At 44.4% G+C, this 16,519-nt stretch overlaps 1 protein-coding gene across 1 annotated transcript in view; it reads right to left on the bottom strand.

Annotated features, from left to right (window-relative positions):
- The window catches only part of MOV10 (Mov10 RNA helicase), a 153,247-nt gene that overhangs the window by 97,956 nt on the left and 38,772 nt on the right, over positions 1 to 16,519 (bottom strand). The window contains exons 3-5 of the mRNA XM_075333616.1: positions 7,352 to 7,497; positions 7,049 to 7,269; positions 1,756 to 1,999 (exon numbers count right to left, since the gene is read on the bottom strand). Coding sequence (XP_075189731.1) covers positions 1,756 to 1,999; positions 7,049 to 7,269; positions 7,352 to 7,497 — 611 coding nt within the window. The remainder of the gene's footprint in view (positions 1 to 1,755; positions 2,000 to 7,048; positions 7,270 to 7,351; positions 7,498 to 16,519) is intronic.

The raw sequence follows: 16,519 nt of genomic DNA, 5'->3' as shown, positions 1-16,519 counted from the left end.
GCTGTGCCCACAACTTACCTGAGTCATAGCACCACTGATGGCTGCGCAGTCTCTGCCTGAAGTCCACAGTGGGTGGTCATATACCATGATTGTGTGCTGAGCCTTCAGTAATGTTGCAGATCTAGAATCATCGTGGGACCTCGTTGGACCTGCAGGAGTGTTTCTGGGGTTTTTAAAGTGGAGAAAGAAGGTGCTTTTTTTTCTTTTATTTCAAATAAAGGATTTTTCCGGTGTTTGTTTATGAACTTTCAATTACAGATTAGTGATGAGGGTGGTCCAGGTAATCGGGCAGAGCCGGGTAAAGTGCTGGGTTTGTCGCATCTAATGGATGCAGTAATCTTGGGCGGTGGCAGGCTGCTATTTTTATGCTAGGGGACCCAATAACCATGGGTCTCCTGAGCTGAGAATACCAACCTCCATCTGTCTGGCTTTATCATGGCTGGGTATCAAAATTGGGTGGGACCGCATGCCATTTTTAAAAAAAAAAAAAAAAAACCCAAAAAACAAAAAATCCCCAGCATGCGGTTCCTCTTATTTTGATACATGACCAAGATAAGCACGCGGCTGGAGGCTGCAGCCTGTAGCCAAAAGCTTTATCTGTGCTGAGCAACATAATATGGTGGAACCGTATGCCAAATATTTTAATTTATTTATTTTTATACCACGATAGATGCACACAGCGTCTGTGAATCAGTCAGCTGGCATACTGTCACTCAGACGCACCAAAATGCGGTGCTTCTGACTGAAAATAATCACAGATGCTGGTGGGTAGCAAAGCAGTGCATATGCACTGAAGGTAATGAGCAGCCACGGAAGTGACTAAGCGGCCACAGGAGCAGTTACAGCTGCACCAGAGACTTAGTAAGTATAGCCCGCTTGCCCCTATCCCTTCTACAGCATTTTTAATTGCCACATTCGGGTCCCCATATACTTCTATGGGGACCTTCAGCTGGACAAAGCTGCAATCAATCCCGGGCCGGAACGTTTTTTCTTTTCTTTGTTTTTTATTAAACCTGGTTAGACCCACCAGTCCCAGTTGTCTGTGAGTCCGCCCATCACTATTGCTGGATGTACATTATACGTATACGATTATCCGGTGGGAATATGAGTGCCACATAGCAGGTGACAGCTACTAACAAATCTGTACTCAAGAGGTAATAATGTGTTACACGACTTTATTTTGGTTACCATGATTTTATTTTGTGGGCGACGAATGAGCATGTAAATGGGTGTGTAGGAAGTGGACCACCCTACTATATCTACATGTGGACAGTTCAAATGTTGGCAAGCATGGAAGGACATTAGCATGTCTGCTTTTGCTCCATACCAGTGTTCAGAAAAAGAACATTCTGAATAATTTCCTGCAAAGAGCATAAACCTGTTGACTGGTATCCTGGCAAGAAGCTGGAGAAGAAAAAGACCCAAAAGAAAATTTCCACAACATAGGAAGCTAGCAAGCAGGGATGATTGTGCTATCCCGATGGAACTAGCAATGGTCAGAGTGGGGCAAGCACTCAGTCCAAGAATGACTAGTCTATCCATACTACTTAAAAGAGGCACCACTCCCAACAGGTACTCCGCTTTGCAAGCCCGATTTCTTACCTAATGATATAACAATTATTTGTTTGATCTACCAGTAAAATGGTTTTGGTCTCAAATATGGAAAAAACAAACAATGACAGTGAAATATTGAAAATTACTGTCCAGGAAGACAGATATTCATTCTCAGTTACTACTGAAAGAACTGAATCTAACCTCTCAGGTGAGACTCCATCCTCCTCATTTATTATAGAGGTCTTCAGAAGGTTTCTTTGATAAGGGATATATCTGGATGTTGGTGCCAAATCTTCAGCTAACTTACTGCTGGCAATAGCAGAGACGAACCTCCCAATAAGAAACTTCGATTCCGTGTTTCCTTTTGTAAATTCAAAGACAATAGTTGCAGGAAAATACCCATAATAAGCTGACGAAGCATTCACAGAAATTTCATAGAAATCTCCTAGGGTGAAAAAGAATAGTAAGAGCTAGTTAAGACCACTGGGTGACCAGTCAGGATTTTATAATATAATATTATATACATATACACACACACATACATACATATACATATTTATATATATATATATATACACACACACATACATACATATACATATTTATATATATATATATATACACACATACATATATATTATATATAATTATAGGTATATATATATATATATATATATATATATAATTATATATATATATATATATATATATATATATATATATATATATATATATATATATATATATATATATATATATATATATATATATATATATATAATTATATATATATACACATATATATATATACATATATATATATATACATATATATATATATACATACACACACACACACCTTATTCTGTCTGTCTGTCTGTCTTGCTCCAAAATTGTGTCCTTACGGTGACAAACAGCGGATTGGCCGCTGGGCTCGCCATGGCCCCGCCCCCCGCACAGATTGGACGTTCAGCCTCACGGATTGGCAGCTCGCCTCGGCTCCTCCCCCCGCACAGATTGGCCACTCGCCTCCCCTTGGCTCCGCCCCCCCGCATGGATTGGCCGCTTGCCCAGGCTCCGCCCCGCACATGGAATGGCCTCAAGGTGAGCGCATCAAGGTCCAGCAGCGGCGGAACACACACACACACACACACACACACACACACACACACACACACACACACACACACACACACGAGATCACACTCACTCTCACACACACACACACACCTCACACACACACATCAGATCGCATCCACACTCACAACATCCCGTGATATCGCTTGCTTCTCGGCGGCGATCATGTGCGTGCAGTGACCTTCCAGGACCTGCCGGAGGATCACATGGCCGGAAGCATGTGGTATCTCCGGATGTTGTGATTGTGTGAGCGCGTATGTGCGATATCGTCAGTGTGTGTGTGTGTGTGTGTGTGTGTGTGTGTGTGTGTGTGAGTGTATGCGATCGGATGTGTGTGAGTGTGTGTGAGTGTATGCGATCGGATCTGTGAGTGTCAGCAGAGGAGCACGGCGTGCAGCACAGCTGCTGGGACCGCCCACCGGTGGGCACAGGGAGAAGTGGGGTGTGTGTGTGAGTGTATGCGATCAGATGTGTGCATGTATACTGTCTGATGTGTGACTGTGGAGCACGATGGGGGGGTGCACAGCATGGGGGATGGAGCACGATGGGGAGTGCGCAGCATGGGGGATGGAGCACGATGGGGCGTGGCAGCATGGGGGATGGAGCACGATGGGGAGTGCGCAGCATGGGGGATGGAGCACGATGGGGAGTGCGCAGCATGGGGGATGGAGCACGATGGGGAGTGCGCAGCATGGGGGATGGAGCACGATGGGGAGTGCGCAGCATGGGGGATGGAGCACGATGGGGAGTGCGCAGCATGGGGGATGGAGCACGATGGAGAGTGCGCAGCATGGGGGATGGAGCACGATGGGGGGGTGCGCAGCATGGGGGGAGGATGGAGCACGATGGGGGGTGCACACCTCCCCCCAAAACACACACACACACACACGCACACACACACACACACACACACTGGGAACCACAAACACTGCCCTACACAGACACCCACACACACAGACAACGCCGCACACACACACACACACACACACAACACCCAACACACAAATATACGCACATACCGTACAACACACGTGTAGCACAAAACATACCTCCCCCCAAAACACACACACACACACACACCCCACACCCACACAAACCGCGCAACACACATACACACAGCGCTCCACAAACAACGCAACACATGCAACACACAAACAACACCGCTCTCACCCCCCGCCACACCCAGAACATGTACAGCCCCTACACAAACACTTGGTAACTACACACAACAACATCTATATCAAAAATCATACATTAACTACACAATACGTAAATTCTAGAATACCCGATGCGTAGAATCGGGCCACCTTCTAGTATATATTATACACACACATACATATATATTATATACATATACACACACATAATAAAATATATTATATACACACACATATACAGTACAGACCAACAGTTTGGACACCTTCTCATTCAAAGAGTTTTCTTTATTTCTATGACTCTGAAAATTGTAGATTCACTTTGAAGGCATCAAAACTATGAATTAACACATGTGGAATGAAATACTTAACAAAAAAGTGTGAACCAACGCAAAATATGTCTTATGTTCTAGGTTCTTCAAAGTAGCCACCTTTTGCTTTGATTACTGCTTTGCACACTCTTTACCTCTTGAAGCTCCTCAAGAGAATGCAGTCACCGGAAATGGTTTTCACTTCACAGGTGTGCCCTGTCAGGTTTAATAAGTGTGATTTCTTGCCTCTTAAATGGGCTTGGGACCATCAGTTGTGCAGAAGTCTGGTGGCTACACAGCTGATAGTTCTACTTAATAGACTGTTAGAATTTGTATTATGGCAAGAACAAACCAGCTAAGTAAACATATAACATGTGGCCATCATTACTTTAAGAAATGAAGGTCAGTCAGTCCAAAAAAATGGGGACACTTTCAAAGTTTTCCCAAAGTGCAGTAGCAAAAACCATCAAATGCTACAAAGAAACTGGCTCACACGAGGACCGCCCCCGGAAAGGAAGACCAAGAGTCACCTCTGCTGTGGAGCATAAGTTTATCTGAGTCACCAGCCTCAGAAATCGCAGGTTAACAGCAGCTCAGATTAGAGACCAGGTCAATGCCACACAGAGTTCAAGCAGCAGACACATCTCTAGAACAACTGTTAAGAGGAGACTTTGTGCAGCAGGCCTTCATGGTAAAATAGCGGCTAGGAAACCACTGCTAAGGACAGGCAACAAGCAGCAGAGACTTGTTTGGGCTAAAGAACACAAGGAATGGACATTAGACCAGTGGAAATCTGTGCTTTGGTCTGACGAGTCCAAATTTGAGATCTTCGGATCCAACCACCATGTCTTTATGCGACGCAGAAAAGGTGAACGGATGGACTCTACATGCCTGATTCCCACCGTGAAGCATAGAGGAGGAGGTGTGATTGTGTGGGGGTGCTTTGCTGATGACACTGTTGGGGATTTATTCAAAATTGAAGGCATACTGAACCAGCATGGCTACCACAGCATCTTGCAGCGGCATGCTATTCCATCTGGTTTGCGTTTAGTTGGACCATCATTTATTTTTCAAATGACAATGACCCCAAACACATCTCCAGGCTGTGTAAGGGCTATTTGACTAAAGGCCACTTTACAGACTGAGATATCGGTATCGATATCGCCATCGTGCGTACCCGCCCCCATCGGTTGTGCGTCACGGGCAAATCTCTGCCCGTGGCGCACAACATCGCCCGGACCTGTCACACTACTTACCTTCCCTGCGACATCGCTGTGACTGGCGAACCACCTCCTTTCTAAGAGGGCGGTTCGTTCAGCGTCACAGCAACGTCACTGAACCGCCGCCCAATAGAAGCGGAGATGAGCGGGACGAACATCCGGCCCACCTCCTTCCTTCCGCATTGTGGCTGGGAGGCAGGTAAGGAGAGGTTCCTCGTTCCTGCGGTGTCACACGGAGCGATGTGTGCTGCTGCAGGAATGAGGAACAACTTAGTTACTGCTGCAGTAACGATATTTGAGAAAGGACCCCCATGTCGCCGATGAGCGATTTTGCACGTTTTTGCGACTATGCAAAATCGCTCATAGGTGTCACACGCAACGGCATCGCTACAGCGGCCGGATGTGCGTCACAAAATCCGTGACCCCAACGAGAGGAGAGTGATGGGGTGCTACGCCAGATGACCTGGCCTCCACAGTCACAAGACCTGAACCCAATCGAGATGGTTTGGGGTGAGCTGGACCGCAGAGTGAAGGCAAAAGGGCCAACAAGTGCTAAGCATCTCTGGGAACTCCTTCAAGACTGTTGGAAGACCATTTCTGGTGACTACTTCTTGAAGAAATCCCACTTATTAAACCTGAAAGGGCACACCTGTGAAGTGAAAACCATTTCCGGTGACTACCTCTTGAAGCTCCTCGAGAGAATGCCAAGAGTGTGCAAAGCAGTCAAAGCAAAAGATGGCTACTTTGAAGAACCTAGAATATAACACCTATCAGTTGTTTCACACTTTTTTGGTAAGTATTTCATTCCACATGTGTTCATTCATAGTTTTGATGCCTTCAATGTGAATCTACAATTTTAAGAGTCATGAAAATAAAGAAAAAAAACTCTTTGAATGAGGTGTGTCCAAATTTGGTGGGTACTGTGTATTATATAATATATTTTATATATAATATAATATATTTTACATTTATTGCATCCACACACGGCTCTGGCAAAAATTAAGAGACCACTGCAAAATTGTCAGTTTTTCAGATTTTTTTTTTAGGTATATTTTTGGGTAGAATGTAAATTGTTCTTTTATTCTATAAACTACTGAAGTCTCTGAATTTCCAAGCAGTAAATTTTGTATTTATTTTCTGAAAATGAGAAATGGTCAAAATAACAAAAAATGCATTGCTTTCAGACCTCAAATAATAGAAAGAAAATAACTTCATAATCATTAAGATTTAATCACACCTTTCAGGCGTCTTGGCATGCTTTCCACCAGTCTTTCACACTGCTTTTGGGTGATCTTATGCCACTCTTGGTGCAAAAATGTAAGTAGCAGTTGTTTGTTTGATGTCTTGTGACTAGAGTTGAGCGGACTTCTAATAATCAGAAAAGGGAGAGAAAAGGGAGAGAAAAGGGAGAGAAAAGGGAGAGAAAAGGGAGAGAAAAGGGAGAGAAAAGGGAGAGAAAAGGGAGAGAAAAGGGAGAGAAAAGGGAGAGAAAGAAAGAAAAAAAAAAAAAAAATATCCCGGATCGTGCAGCCGGATTCCCGCGTCCGGTTCGGACCCGGATCGGACGCTGAAACAGCGCTGATCCGGATTTTTACAGTTCGGATCCGCTCAAAACTACTTGTGACTATCCATCTTTCACTTAAATAAGTACTTTTTTTTTTTTTTTTTTTACCTGGATTCAACATTTTAGTATTCCTTTCTTGTAGTGAAAAGATATGCATCCTACGCAGAAGTTTGTATTGGAGAAATGTCACTGATTCATTAGATTTATTCTCAATGCAAATAGATACAGTCTTTGGCTCATTCAGCGGGAGAGGAAACCTTATTCGGCCATTTGCGAGATCATAGCCCGATTTAATCTCAATCCCGTTTTTGGCACTGATGAACTCGTGCCTAAAATTAGAGAAATCAAATAATTTGGAGTATAAATCATATATTTCAGTTTAACAATTTTTTTAGATCGCATAATACAAACCGGCTTCGCTTCAGCCACTGAATTATTTTTCGTGCTTGTGATCTTGTATAACTGTTCCCATCTTGAGCAGGTGGAAGAGTCAATGGTTCCTGGTTTTGTCGAATAGCCACATACCCATCAGCCAATACTGATCGTTTTGTTGCAACCTATACAACAACTGGTTAATGAGTGATCTTGAAAGACATACTAAAGCTATTCTGCAATTTATTGATTTCCAGTGTACACAATGAAATTTAATCTGTGAAATGCAGTCGCCAGTGCCTTATTCACATTAACACACTCACCACAAGTTGTAAAAATATGAACAAAGGCTGAGGTCAGATATTCAGTAAGTGCTCATAGTGGAATATTACAGAAAAAAAAAATAATTAGGTATTGATAGAAAAATCTGCTGTCCCTTCCCTTTAACATTCCTGGTCATTCTGTATTTCTAATACATTAAAAAAAATGTTACATGGTCTGGATCATGCATCATTGCGCCCCTGCGCCATAGGAGACTACTACTCCAAACATCCTGCCAGGGGCCTAGCGCTACCTGTGGAAAGCTGCAACACCCGAGCTGCGTCACCATCTGCCCCAGCAGAGATACTTCCCGCAGCGGCGGCTTATAACTGGCCGCATACCACAGGTGGCGTCACGAATAACTACTCCCATCATCCCCATCTTTATTGGCACCGCTGGGGTCACGGAACAGGGCCAGGCCGCTGTGACATCCCAAACCTACACCGGACCGGTGACGAGTAACCCTCCCCCAAGACCCCACAGGTGCGTCAGCTGCTTAAAAACAAAAAAAAAACAAAAAAAAAAAACACAAAAACATGACAAGAGCCACCCACAAACGCACTATAAACTAGAGAAGTGGTTCTTTGGAAGCTCAATATTTTCCTCTACACAATTCTTCCCAATAATTTGCAGTAAATCTCACTCTACAACATGCAATCAAAGAAGCTCTAAATTAAAAACAAAGAACAACATAAGGCTGAAGAAAAAAGAAAAAAAAATACATCTGAGAGATAGAAGAAATGTCAAGAATAGCCAAAATCAACAGTTTGGAACATTTTGTAAATAAGTAAATAAATAAAATAAATTGCACTGGTGAGCTTGGGAACTCAAAAAGGCCTGAATATCTTCAGGAGACAATGTAGATTTTTCAGTATCTAAGTCTACCATAAGAGAGAAAAAGAAGAAGACTTCCTTAGTGCAAATACAGAGAGATCACCATAAGGTGCAAATAGGGTATGTGCGCACACTGCATCTTTTTTTTACCACATTAACACGGATTAGCACGGACACTGCAAATCCCGAGTACCGCTAATCTCGCAGCTCGCTTCAGCGGCGGCCTGATATGTGGTCACAAGTGGAGGACTCCAGCTGTCACCGCACATCACCTGACTGAAGTCACTGCTGATGTCACGCGGCTCACTTCAGCCGTGGCCTGATTTGTGGTAACAGGTTGAGGACTCCAGTCAGCTGATGTGCGATGATAGCTGGAGTCCATCTGTTTACCGCAATTCCGGCAGCAACTGAAGGGAGCGCGAGATCAGCGGTGACTTCAGTCAGGTGATGTGCGGTGACAGCTGAAGTCACCGCTGATCCCGCACGGTTCACTTCACTTGCAGCCTGACCCTCACAGCGAGCAATCATGTTCTATGGTCGCTCGCTGTGATTGTCAGATGTAGCAGAGCTGGTTGCGTCGTGTGACCTCATGTGGATTACTTCGGACTTGGAGGGGTGTTTTAAGGGTTAATAAAGTGGTGAAAGAGGGGGATTTTTTTGTTTTATTTCAATAAAGGATTTTTTGGGTGATTGTGTTTATTTCATTTCACTTACAGCTAAGTGATGAGGGGGGTGTTTCAGACGCCTGCCATCACTAAGCTAGGACTTCGTTGCAGCTATGGGCTGCTGCCATTAACTCCTTATTACCCAGATTGCTACCACACCAGGGTAAATCGGTATGAGCCGGGTAGAGTACCGGGACTGTCGCATCTAATGGATGCGGCAATTCCGGGCAGCTGCTGGCTGATATTTTTAGGCTGGGGGCTCCCCATAACGTGGGGCTCCCCATCCTGAGAATACAAGCCCTCAGCAGTGTGGCTTTACCTTGGATGGTATCAAAATTAGGGGGGGGGGAAACCGCACGCCTTTTTTTTAAATTATTTATTTTACTGCACGATATACACCCGCCCACCGGCGGCTGTGATTGGTTGCATTGAGACAGCTGTCACTCAGCGTGGGGGCGGGTCTGCCTGTAACCAATCACAGCCACTGGTGAGCAGGGAAGGAGTGAATATGTTATGAATCTAATGAGCGGCCGGCTCTGGAAGAGCAAAGAGCTGCCGCGGCAGCAGTGTGACAGCCGCCCGGTGATCGGTAAGTATGAAGCACTTGATCCTACCCCTTTGCGTCCGATTCTGGTCCCCATGGACTTTATATGGGGAGCAGTATCTGGCCAAATACCAGCGATCAATCCCCGCTGACCCGGAGTCTAGTCAGAAACACTCACCAAAACGCATCTTGAAATAACCGCTTGCATTTTTCATTACAGTTTTCCACACCTCATTGAATTCAATGGGTGAAACACACAAAAAGAATTGACAAGCTGCATCTTTGTGGTCACCACAAAGACGCAGCCAAGAAAAAGAAAACAAACCACTGCAACGTGCGGACAGCAGAAATGAAATCTAAGACTTTGCTGGGGAAGGAAATTAATGCAGTTTTCAGACCAAAACTGCACCCGAAAAGCATGCAAAAACATGGCAAAAACCACAGCGTGTGCACATAGCCTTAAATCAGCCTGAAAAATAGAAAAGGACAGATTAGACTTTTCTAAAAAAAAAAAAAAAAAAAAAATATCCAACTAAGCCAGCCTAGTTATGGAAGAGCATTTCTTGGACAGATGAAACAAAGATCAACCTGTACCAGAATGATGGGAAGAAGAAAGCATTGAGAAGGCTTGGAACAACTCATGATCCAAAGCACGCCACATCCTCAGTAAAACATGGTGGTGGCACGGTGATGGCATGGGCATGCATGGCTTCTAAAAACACTGCGCCACTAGGTGTTTATTGATGATGTGACTGAAGACAGAAGCAGCTGGATGAATTCTGAATTTTACAGGTCTATACTTTCTGCTCAGATTCAACCAAATGTAGCAAGGCAGAAAGACCTATAATCAACAACTGAAGTCTGCTGTAGTAAAGGCCGGCAAAGCATCACAAAGGAGGAAACCCAGCGTTTAGTGATGTTCACGGCTTTCAAACTTCAGGCAGTAATTACTTGCAAAAGTACTCATAACTTACAAAGTATTAAAACAAACATTTTCGTTATGGTAATGCAAATTTATCCAATTACGGTACTTTTCAATTCCTGAAAGGAGGGAGAGTTTGTTGAAAATTGGTTTAAATTTCTAAACATTTGACAGGATTTTTTTCCACCCCATTAAACCTGAAATTCTAACCTTCAATTGCATCTCGGTGGTTCAATTTTAAAATTGAAAAAAAAAAAAAAAAAAAGTTACCGTATATCTATTTTAGGCATGCAGGGCCCAAATCAAGAAGATTTTGTCACTGTACAAATATTTCTGAACCCAACTGTACAGCTTTACTATTTGGTAAAGGGAGGCCATCATAAAAAAAAATAAATAAATAAAAAAAACCCAGTGCCTGCCGAGAGGAATAAAGTTAAAATTTCCACGCCATAGCAGTGGCCATACTACTTTAGAATGCTAGGTTAATAGGATAGCTAGTAATTTCCAAATTGCAACATTTTTCATTTGTTCCAATGTAAAATAACAATCTATTGCAATTGGGAAACTGCCAAAAAGGGGTGTTTTATGGGGGGGTGGGGGAGGGGGGGGGAGTTACTTATGCCTTTATTTCCAGTCCAATAGTATGTGCCACTACAGACAGAAAATGTTTGGATACTGTTCAGGTGATACAGGTTGAACTGGTTTTCTTTATTGTTTGTTTCTACAGTTTGTTTGGCTAACGGTATACTGGATATGCTCTTAAATGTTGACTATACACATGGGAAGGAAGACTAATTCAACTTTTTTCCAATGTCTGTAAGATTCTTCCCAGCAGTGAAATTTGAAGTTTGTTTGCCCAAAAGCAAAATCTCCCACAGCACCCCAACTTTAAACAGGTCTTTAAAAGGGACGCTGTCTGTACAGAATAATTGTCTAGACTTGGGTTGAACAATAGGTCCATAATGGCATAGCCAAATACTTAAGCCTACATTCCCACCTGCTTTGTTGTGCACCCCCCCCCATCTCTACCTCTCAAGAGGGAAGATGCGCTTAACAAGTTTGGTCGCGCAATTATGCACTGATCAGCTGTGTTTTGAACAGTCATTTTGTGCTGGACAGGGTCCCTTTAATAGTATTGGTCTTCACATATGAACCAAGGGGTCCTTTTTGGCCCCTCTATGCTCCAAACTTTGAGTTCAACGAACTATAATTACCAATTTTTTTGGTAATAAGACGCACTTCCCCCACCCCCCCCAAATGTTGGGGGAAAGTGGGGGGGGGGGGGTTCTGTGACTGGGTATGCAACAGAATTGTAAGGGACGCCAGGCCGAGGAACAATCCAGAGTGCTTTATTGGAACCACAAAGATAAAGCAGCAAACATGAATATAAATGCTTCAAGTCTGCAAGGAGTCCACAACAAAACAGATCCGGGGGCGCCTCCCTGTATTCCGACGCCAGGGAAAATATGGCAATGGTCCTTAAACGAGTTCCTTGAGTCCAACAGAGTGAACAACAAAACACAATCCTACGTGGCCACTGATCTCCAATCTGTAACAGTCCATACACAGGCACTAGGATTTAGCCTCAGCTATAGATCCTAGTCTTTCTCCAGCCGAGATGCAACTAACTGACTAGCATGGGTCTCATTCTCCTCTCCTGGGATCGGCCCCTTAGGTGGTCAGAAGGGCACACCTCCCCTGGACATTTGATACATGAAAGGATTCTAAACATCCTGGCTCTATTCAGTCTACCAAGTTGTGGATTGGAGGAGCCCCATACTGAGAAGAACAAAATCTCCCACCAGAAGCAGTACATACAGGACAATAGCTACTCCTGGAGCCTGAGTACAATATGGTTGAGGCTGGGGGGGATATAATGTTCCAACCAAAAGAACAAAGACAGCCAAGCAACCTACATGACTCTATATGGCATATAGTACATGAAATAAGGCCGGGGGTTGGGGATGGACACGTCGTCACAGGTGCGTCTGATAGTTTGAATGTAGGGCTGCGGGGTTTGAGGGTGCTGCAGTAGAGCGGGTCATCGGCGGCACGAGCAGGCTGTAGCAGCGTCTGCCATGACCACGTGGGCCCACTCATTTCATATGCACACCCATCCTCCAATCCATCATCTCTCAGCGCTGAAGCCGGCGCTGACAGGTGTTCGGGGTGATGGGCAGGGGGTACACGGATAGTAAACAGCCGATCCGCATGATCACCCCTGGCAACTACAACCTGGAGTGATATTGTGCGGCTGTATTCACTGCCCCCTGCACATCATCATCAGCGCAGGGGGCAATGAATAAGTACGGTATACTCCCCGTTCCCCTACAGCATCACAAAGTCCTCCTGTCTGCCAGCCAGCTGATCTGTGTAGAGAGCGGTGAGCACAGGGATGACGTCATCCCTGTGCACACCGCTCTCCACACACATCAGCGAGCTGGCAGACAGGAGGACATCGCGATGCTGCAGGGGAACGGCTCCACACAAGTCAGCGGCGCTGCTGCTGACCCAGGAAGAGGAGCGATGCTGCAGGGAGTGAAGAAAGGCGAGTATAAACGTTTATTTTTTTTCTGTGCCATAGGATAGAGGCCATATAGCAGGATGGGGGTATGTAGCAGTATGCGGGCATATACCAGGATGGGGGTATATTATGAGCAGGATGGGGGCTATACCAGGATGAGGAACATATACACAAGGATGGGGATCATATACAAGGCAGGAGAATCATTACCAGGATGGGGTACCTTAGTAGAGAATTTGGGAACAATACCCCCATAACAGTGTCAGCAGCAGATCCTCGCCCATAACAGTGTGTCATGACCATATTTTTTGCTTAGAATTTAAATTTTCCTATTTTCCTCCTCTAAAACCAGGGTGCGTCTTATAGCCCGAAAAATACGGTATGCCCTTGTGCCTTTCAAAACCCCTTGTAAAATGTTTACATAGCAAAATTTACAAACTTCCACAGTTTTACAATAAACAAAAAATAAAAAAAAAAAAAGTACATTTAACCAAATTTTATATGTAGAACAGGACACACAATAGAATAAGCGATGCAGAGCAGCAACAATTATTTTACCTACCGGTTGTTGAGATATTAGCGATCAAAGTATTTGGCACCTAAACAGTTATTCTTTTGAAGACCAAGTGAGCATTGCATAAGAGATTTCTTTATCTTCTTTATCATGCCAATTAGTGCTGAGCAGACTCACAGATAACCAGAACGGGAGAGTCAGTGTTATCTGGTTTTTAAAATCCGGTTCTGGGACAAATTCTGGTCCCCATATAAAAGTTTATGGAGACCAAAATTCGGCGATTGAAAGTGTTGGTAGAAGGGAGCAAGCACTTTACTAACCCCAAAAGACCCTTGAAGTTCCGCCATAATCCACACGACATCCCACAAGGGTCCTGGCTCTGCTACATCCAAGCCTAGAGAGACCGAAAATATGTCTGATCTCTTCAGGCTCTGGGAAACACTGACAAGGGGGACCCAGCTGGAAGCAGTAATGCCACCCAGTTCACGGAAGGTCATACCCGGGTTCCCACGGTATGACCTCCGGTGGCTGGAAGCACTCTGGCTTAAAGTGCGACCCCTGGCTAGCACTAGTGTTAAAGGGCTGGCAGTGTTCGGAGCACAGCCCCACACTAACCGTGACATTGCCGGATGGGGAGGAGGGTGCGGGGCATCCCCGCACTCATTGACCGGCACTTTCAGTGTTAAAGGGCTAGCCTGAATAATTGCACGGTCCTGGGGAGCGCTAAGGAGGATGGTTACTTGCTGAAATTTCTTTATTCATACCACAACGCGTTTCGATATCAATGTATCAATATTACATTGATATCGAAATGCATTGTGGTATGAATAAAGAAGTTTAAGCAAGTAACCATCTGTTTCCTCTTTAGCGCTCCCCAGAACTGTGCAATTATTCAGCCTATTCCACATTCCCATATTGGGACTCACGCCAGGAGCGGCTTTAAGCTGGAGGCTGGAAATCTCTTCTGGGATGGGTGGCGACACGGCTTCCATGTGACCAGTCACATGACCGCCCCACAGGACACAGTTCACTCAGAGGATCTCCATAGTGGCGTCTGGGTGTATTGGCCATTTCCACAACCAACGCTCTAACCGAGGTTGTACAAGGTTGCACAACCTCTCCAGGTGAGCGGTTTAAAGAGAACCAAAACATTAGGATTTTGGTATATAGGGTAAATCCAGTGCAGTACTGGTACTATCAGGGACAGGCTGTACATACCATTAGTGGGCAGCCTGGATGTTTAGGCTGTGAAATCCAAGTTTATAAGGTTTGAAAAAATATCCACTTTTTGATTGACGTGTGCACCTCTGCTGATAATGCATATGATTCCCGCCCCTTTCCCCCCCCCCCCCCCCCCGCCGTCTGTTCCTCCCTCTCTCTGGCTGTATGCAAATTTCTAATATTCAGTTACATGGCATCGGAGTTGGCGCCTGTGCATAGCGCTCATTTCTGAAGCCCGCAGTACCTAGTATTGTGCATGAGAGGGCGGCGCATGCGCCCTCGCTTCTTCAGATCTCGTTGTGACCGCAGGAGCGTGCGCGGTCACAACAGGACTGGAGAACAGCTGATTTTACCGATTAGCTGCAGCAGACGTCTGCTACGATATGGTCTGCTGCAGCTAATCGGTAAGATTAAATACCATTAAATACCCTTCTATCTTTTTACTGAAATCCTTCACATGCGCTCCTCCTAGTGTTAAAGGGCTGACAGGGTGCTTCAGAACACCAGAGGTTAATAATAATAATAATAATAATAATAATAATAAATAAAAAAAGCCACATGCAGTTCTTATTTTGATAGACAGCCAAGATAGGCACACGGATTGGGGCCGCAGCCTGTACTCGTATGCTTTATCTGTTCTGAAATTAACAGAGTTAAATAAATAAATGGGTAGAGTGCTCAAAAAAAGGGACTAACATGTAATCTCAACCCTATTTTAAAATATGCAATTTTTATTAATATTCATTAAAATGTACCCACAGACAGACACACAAACATATAAATGAGAATGGATCACGTTATCCTTGTAAATAACCAAGGAGTTTTCTATACACACTCACTTTAGGAAAGGGAAGGGAAACTAGTATAGCCCTATAAGGGTAGTGTATCCCTACCTAACAACGGAGGGTATGACACCATGAGTTACCGGGCGCCCCCGTAGCACGTCGGCTCTCCCTCTCCCTGACCCCGATATAGGGATGGGATGGAAATCCCTATAGTGGTGCTTGCACAGTACAATATATATGAGTTACCAAATGGTAATACTCCTCCCTATATTGTTTTTCTTAGACCAAGAAGGTATCAATTTACTGATCTATAACCAGCAATTCCTATTCATGATACTAGCACTGTACAAGACGTATAGAATTCTATTCCTAATAAATTATCTTTATGCAAGGTAGTGATCCATAAGAGTTATTTACAACCACATATATGTTACAGGATGGTATATCCCAAAAGTATATTACAGTCACCTAGAGTCATATCACAAGGGGCTCAGATAATTTCCCCATTATACCTCAGGAGCTGAAAGAAACTTGGGATACAAACACCCCTGCAAATTACTGCAAAATAGAAAAAGGTTGCTCCAATCATATTCTATATAATATAGTATAACAGGGAGAAAAGATGAATTACTTCCCTGAAAAGCAGGAATCCAGGCCTTCCAGGCCTCAACGCGTTGCTCCTCTCCTTTCAGAGGTTGATCAGGAGGCTAAGGGGAGACTGCAGCGGGTCCTGTTCAGTAACAATCCATGGCTGTAAGCAGCTGGATTGTTACTGAACAGGACCCGCTGCAGTCTCCCCTTAGCCTCCTGATGAACCTCTAAAGGGAGAGGAGCAACGCGTTGAGGCCTGGAAGGCCTGGATTCCTGCTTTTCAGGG

This window comes from Anomaloglossus baeobatrachus, chromosome 2 (assembly GCF_048569485.1).
Source record: "Anomaloglossus baeobatrachus isolate aAnoBae1 chromosome 2, aAnoBae1.hap1, whole genome shotgun sequence".
Classification (NCBI taxonomy): Eukaryota; Metazoa; Chordata; class Amphibia; order Anura; family Aromobatidae; genus Anomaloglossus; species Anomaloglossus baeobatrachus.
This window is presented reverse-complemented; position numbering and strand designations above follow the sequence as displayed.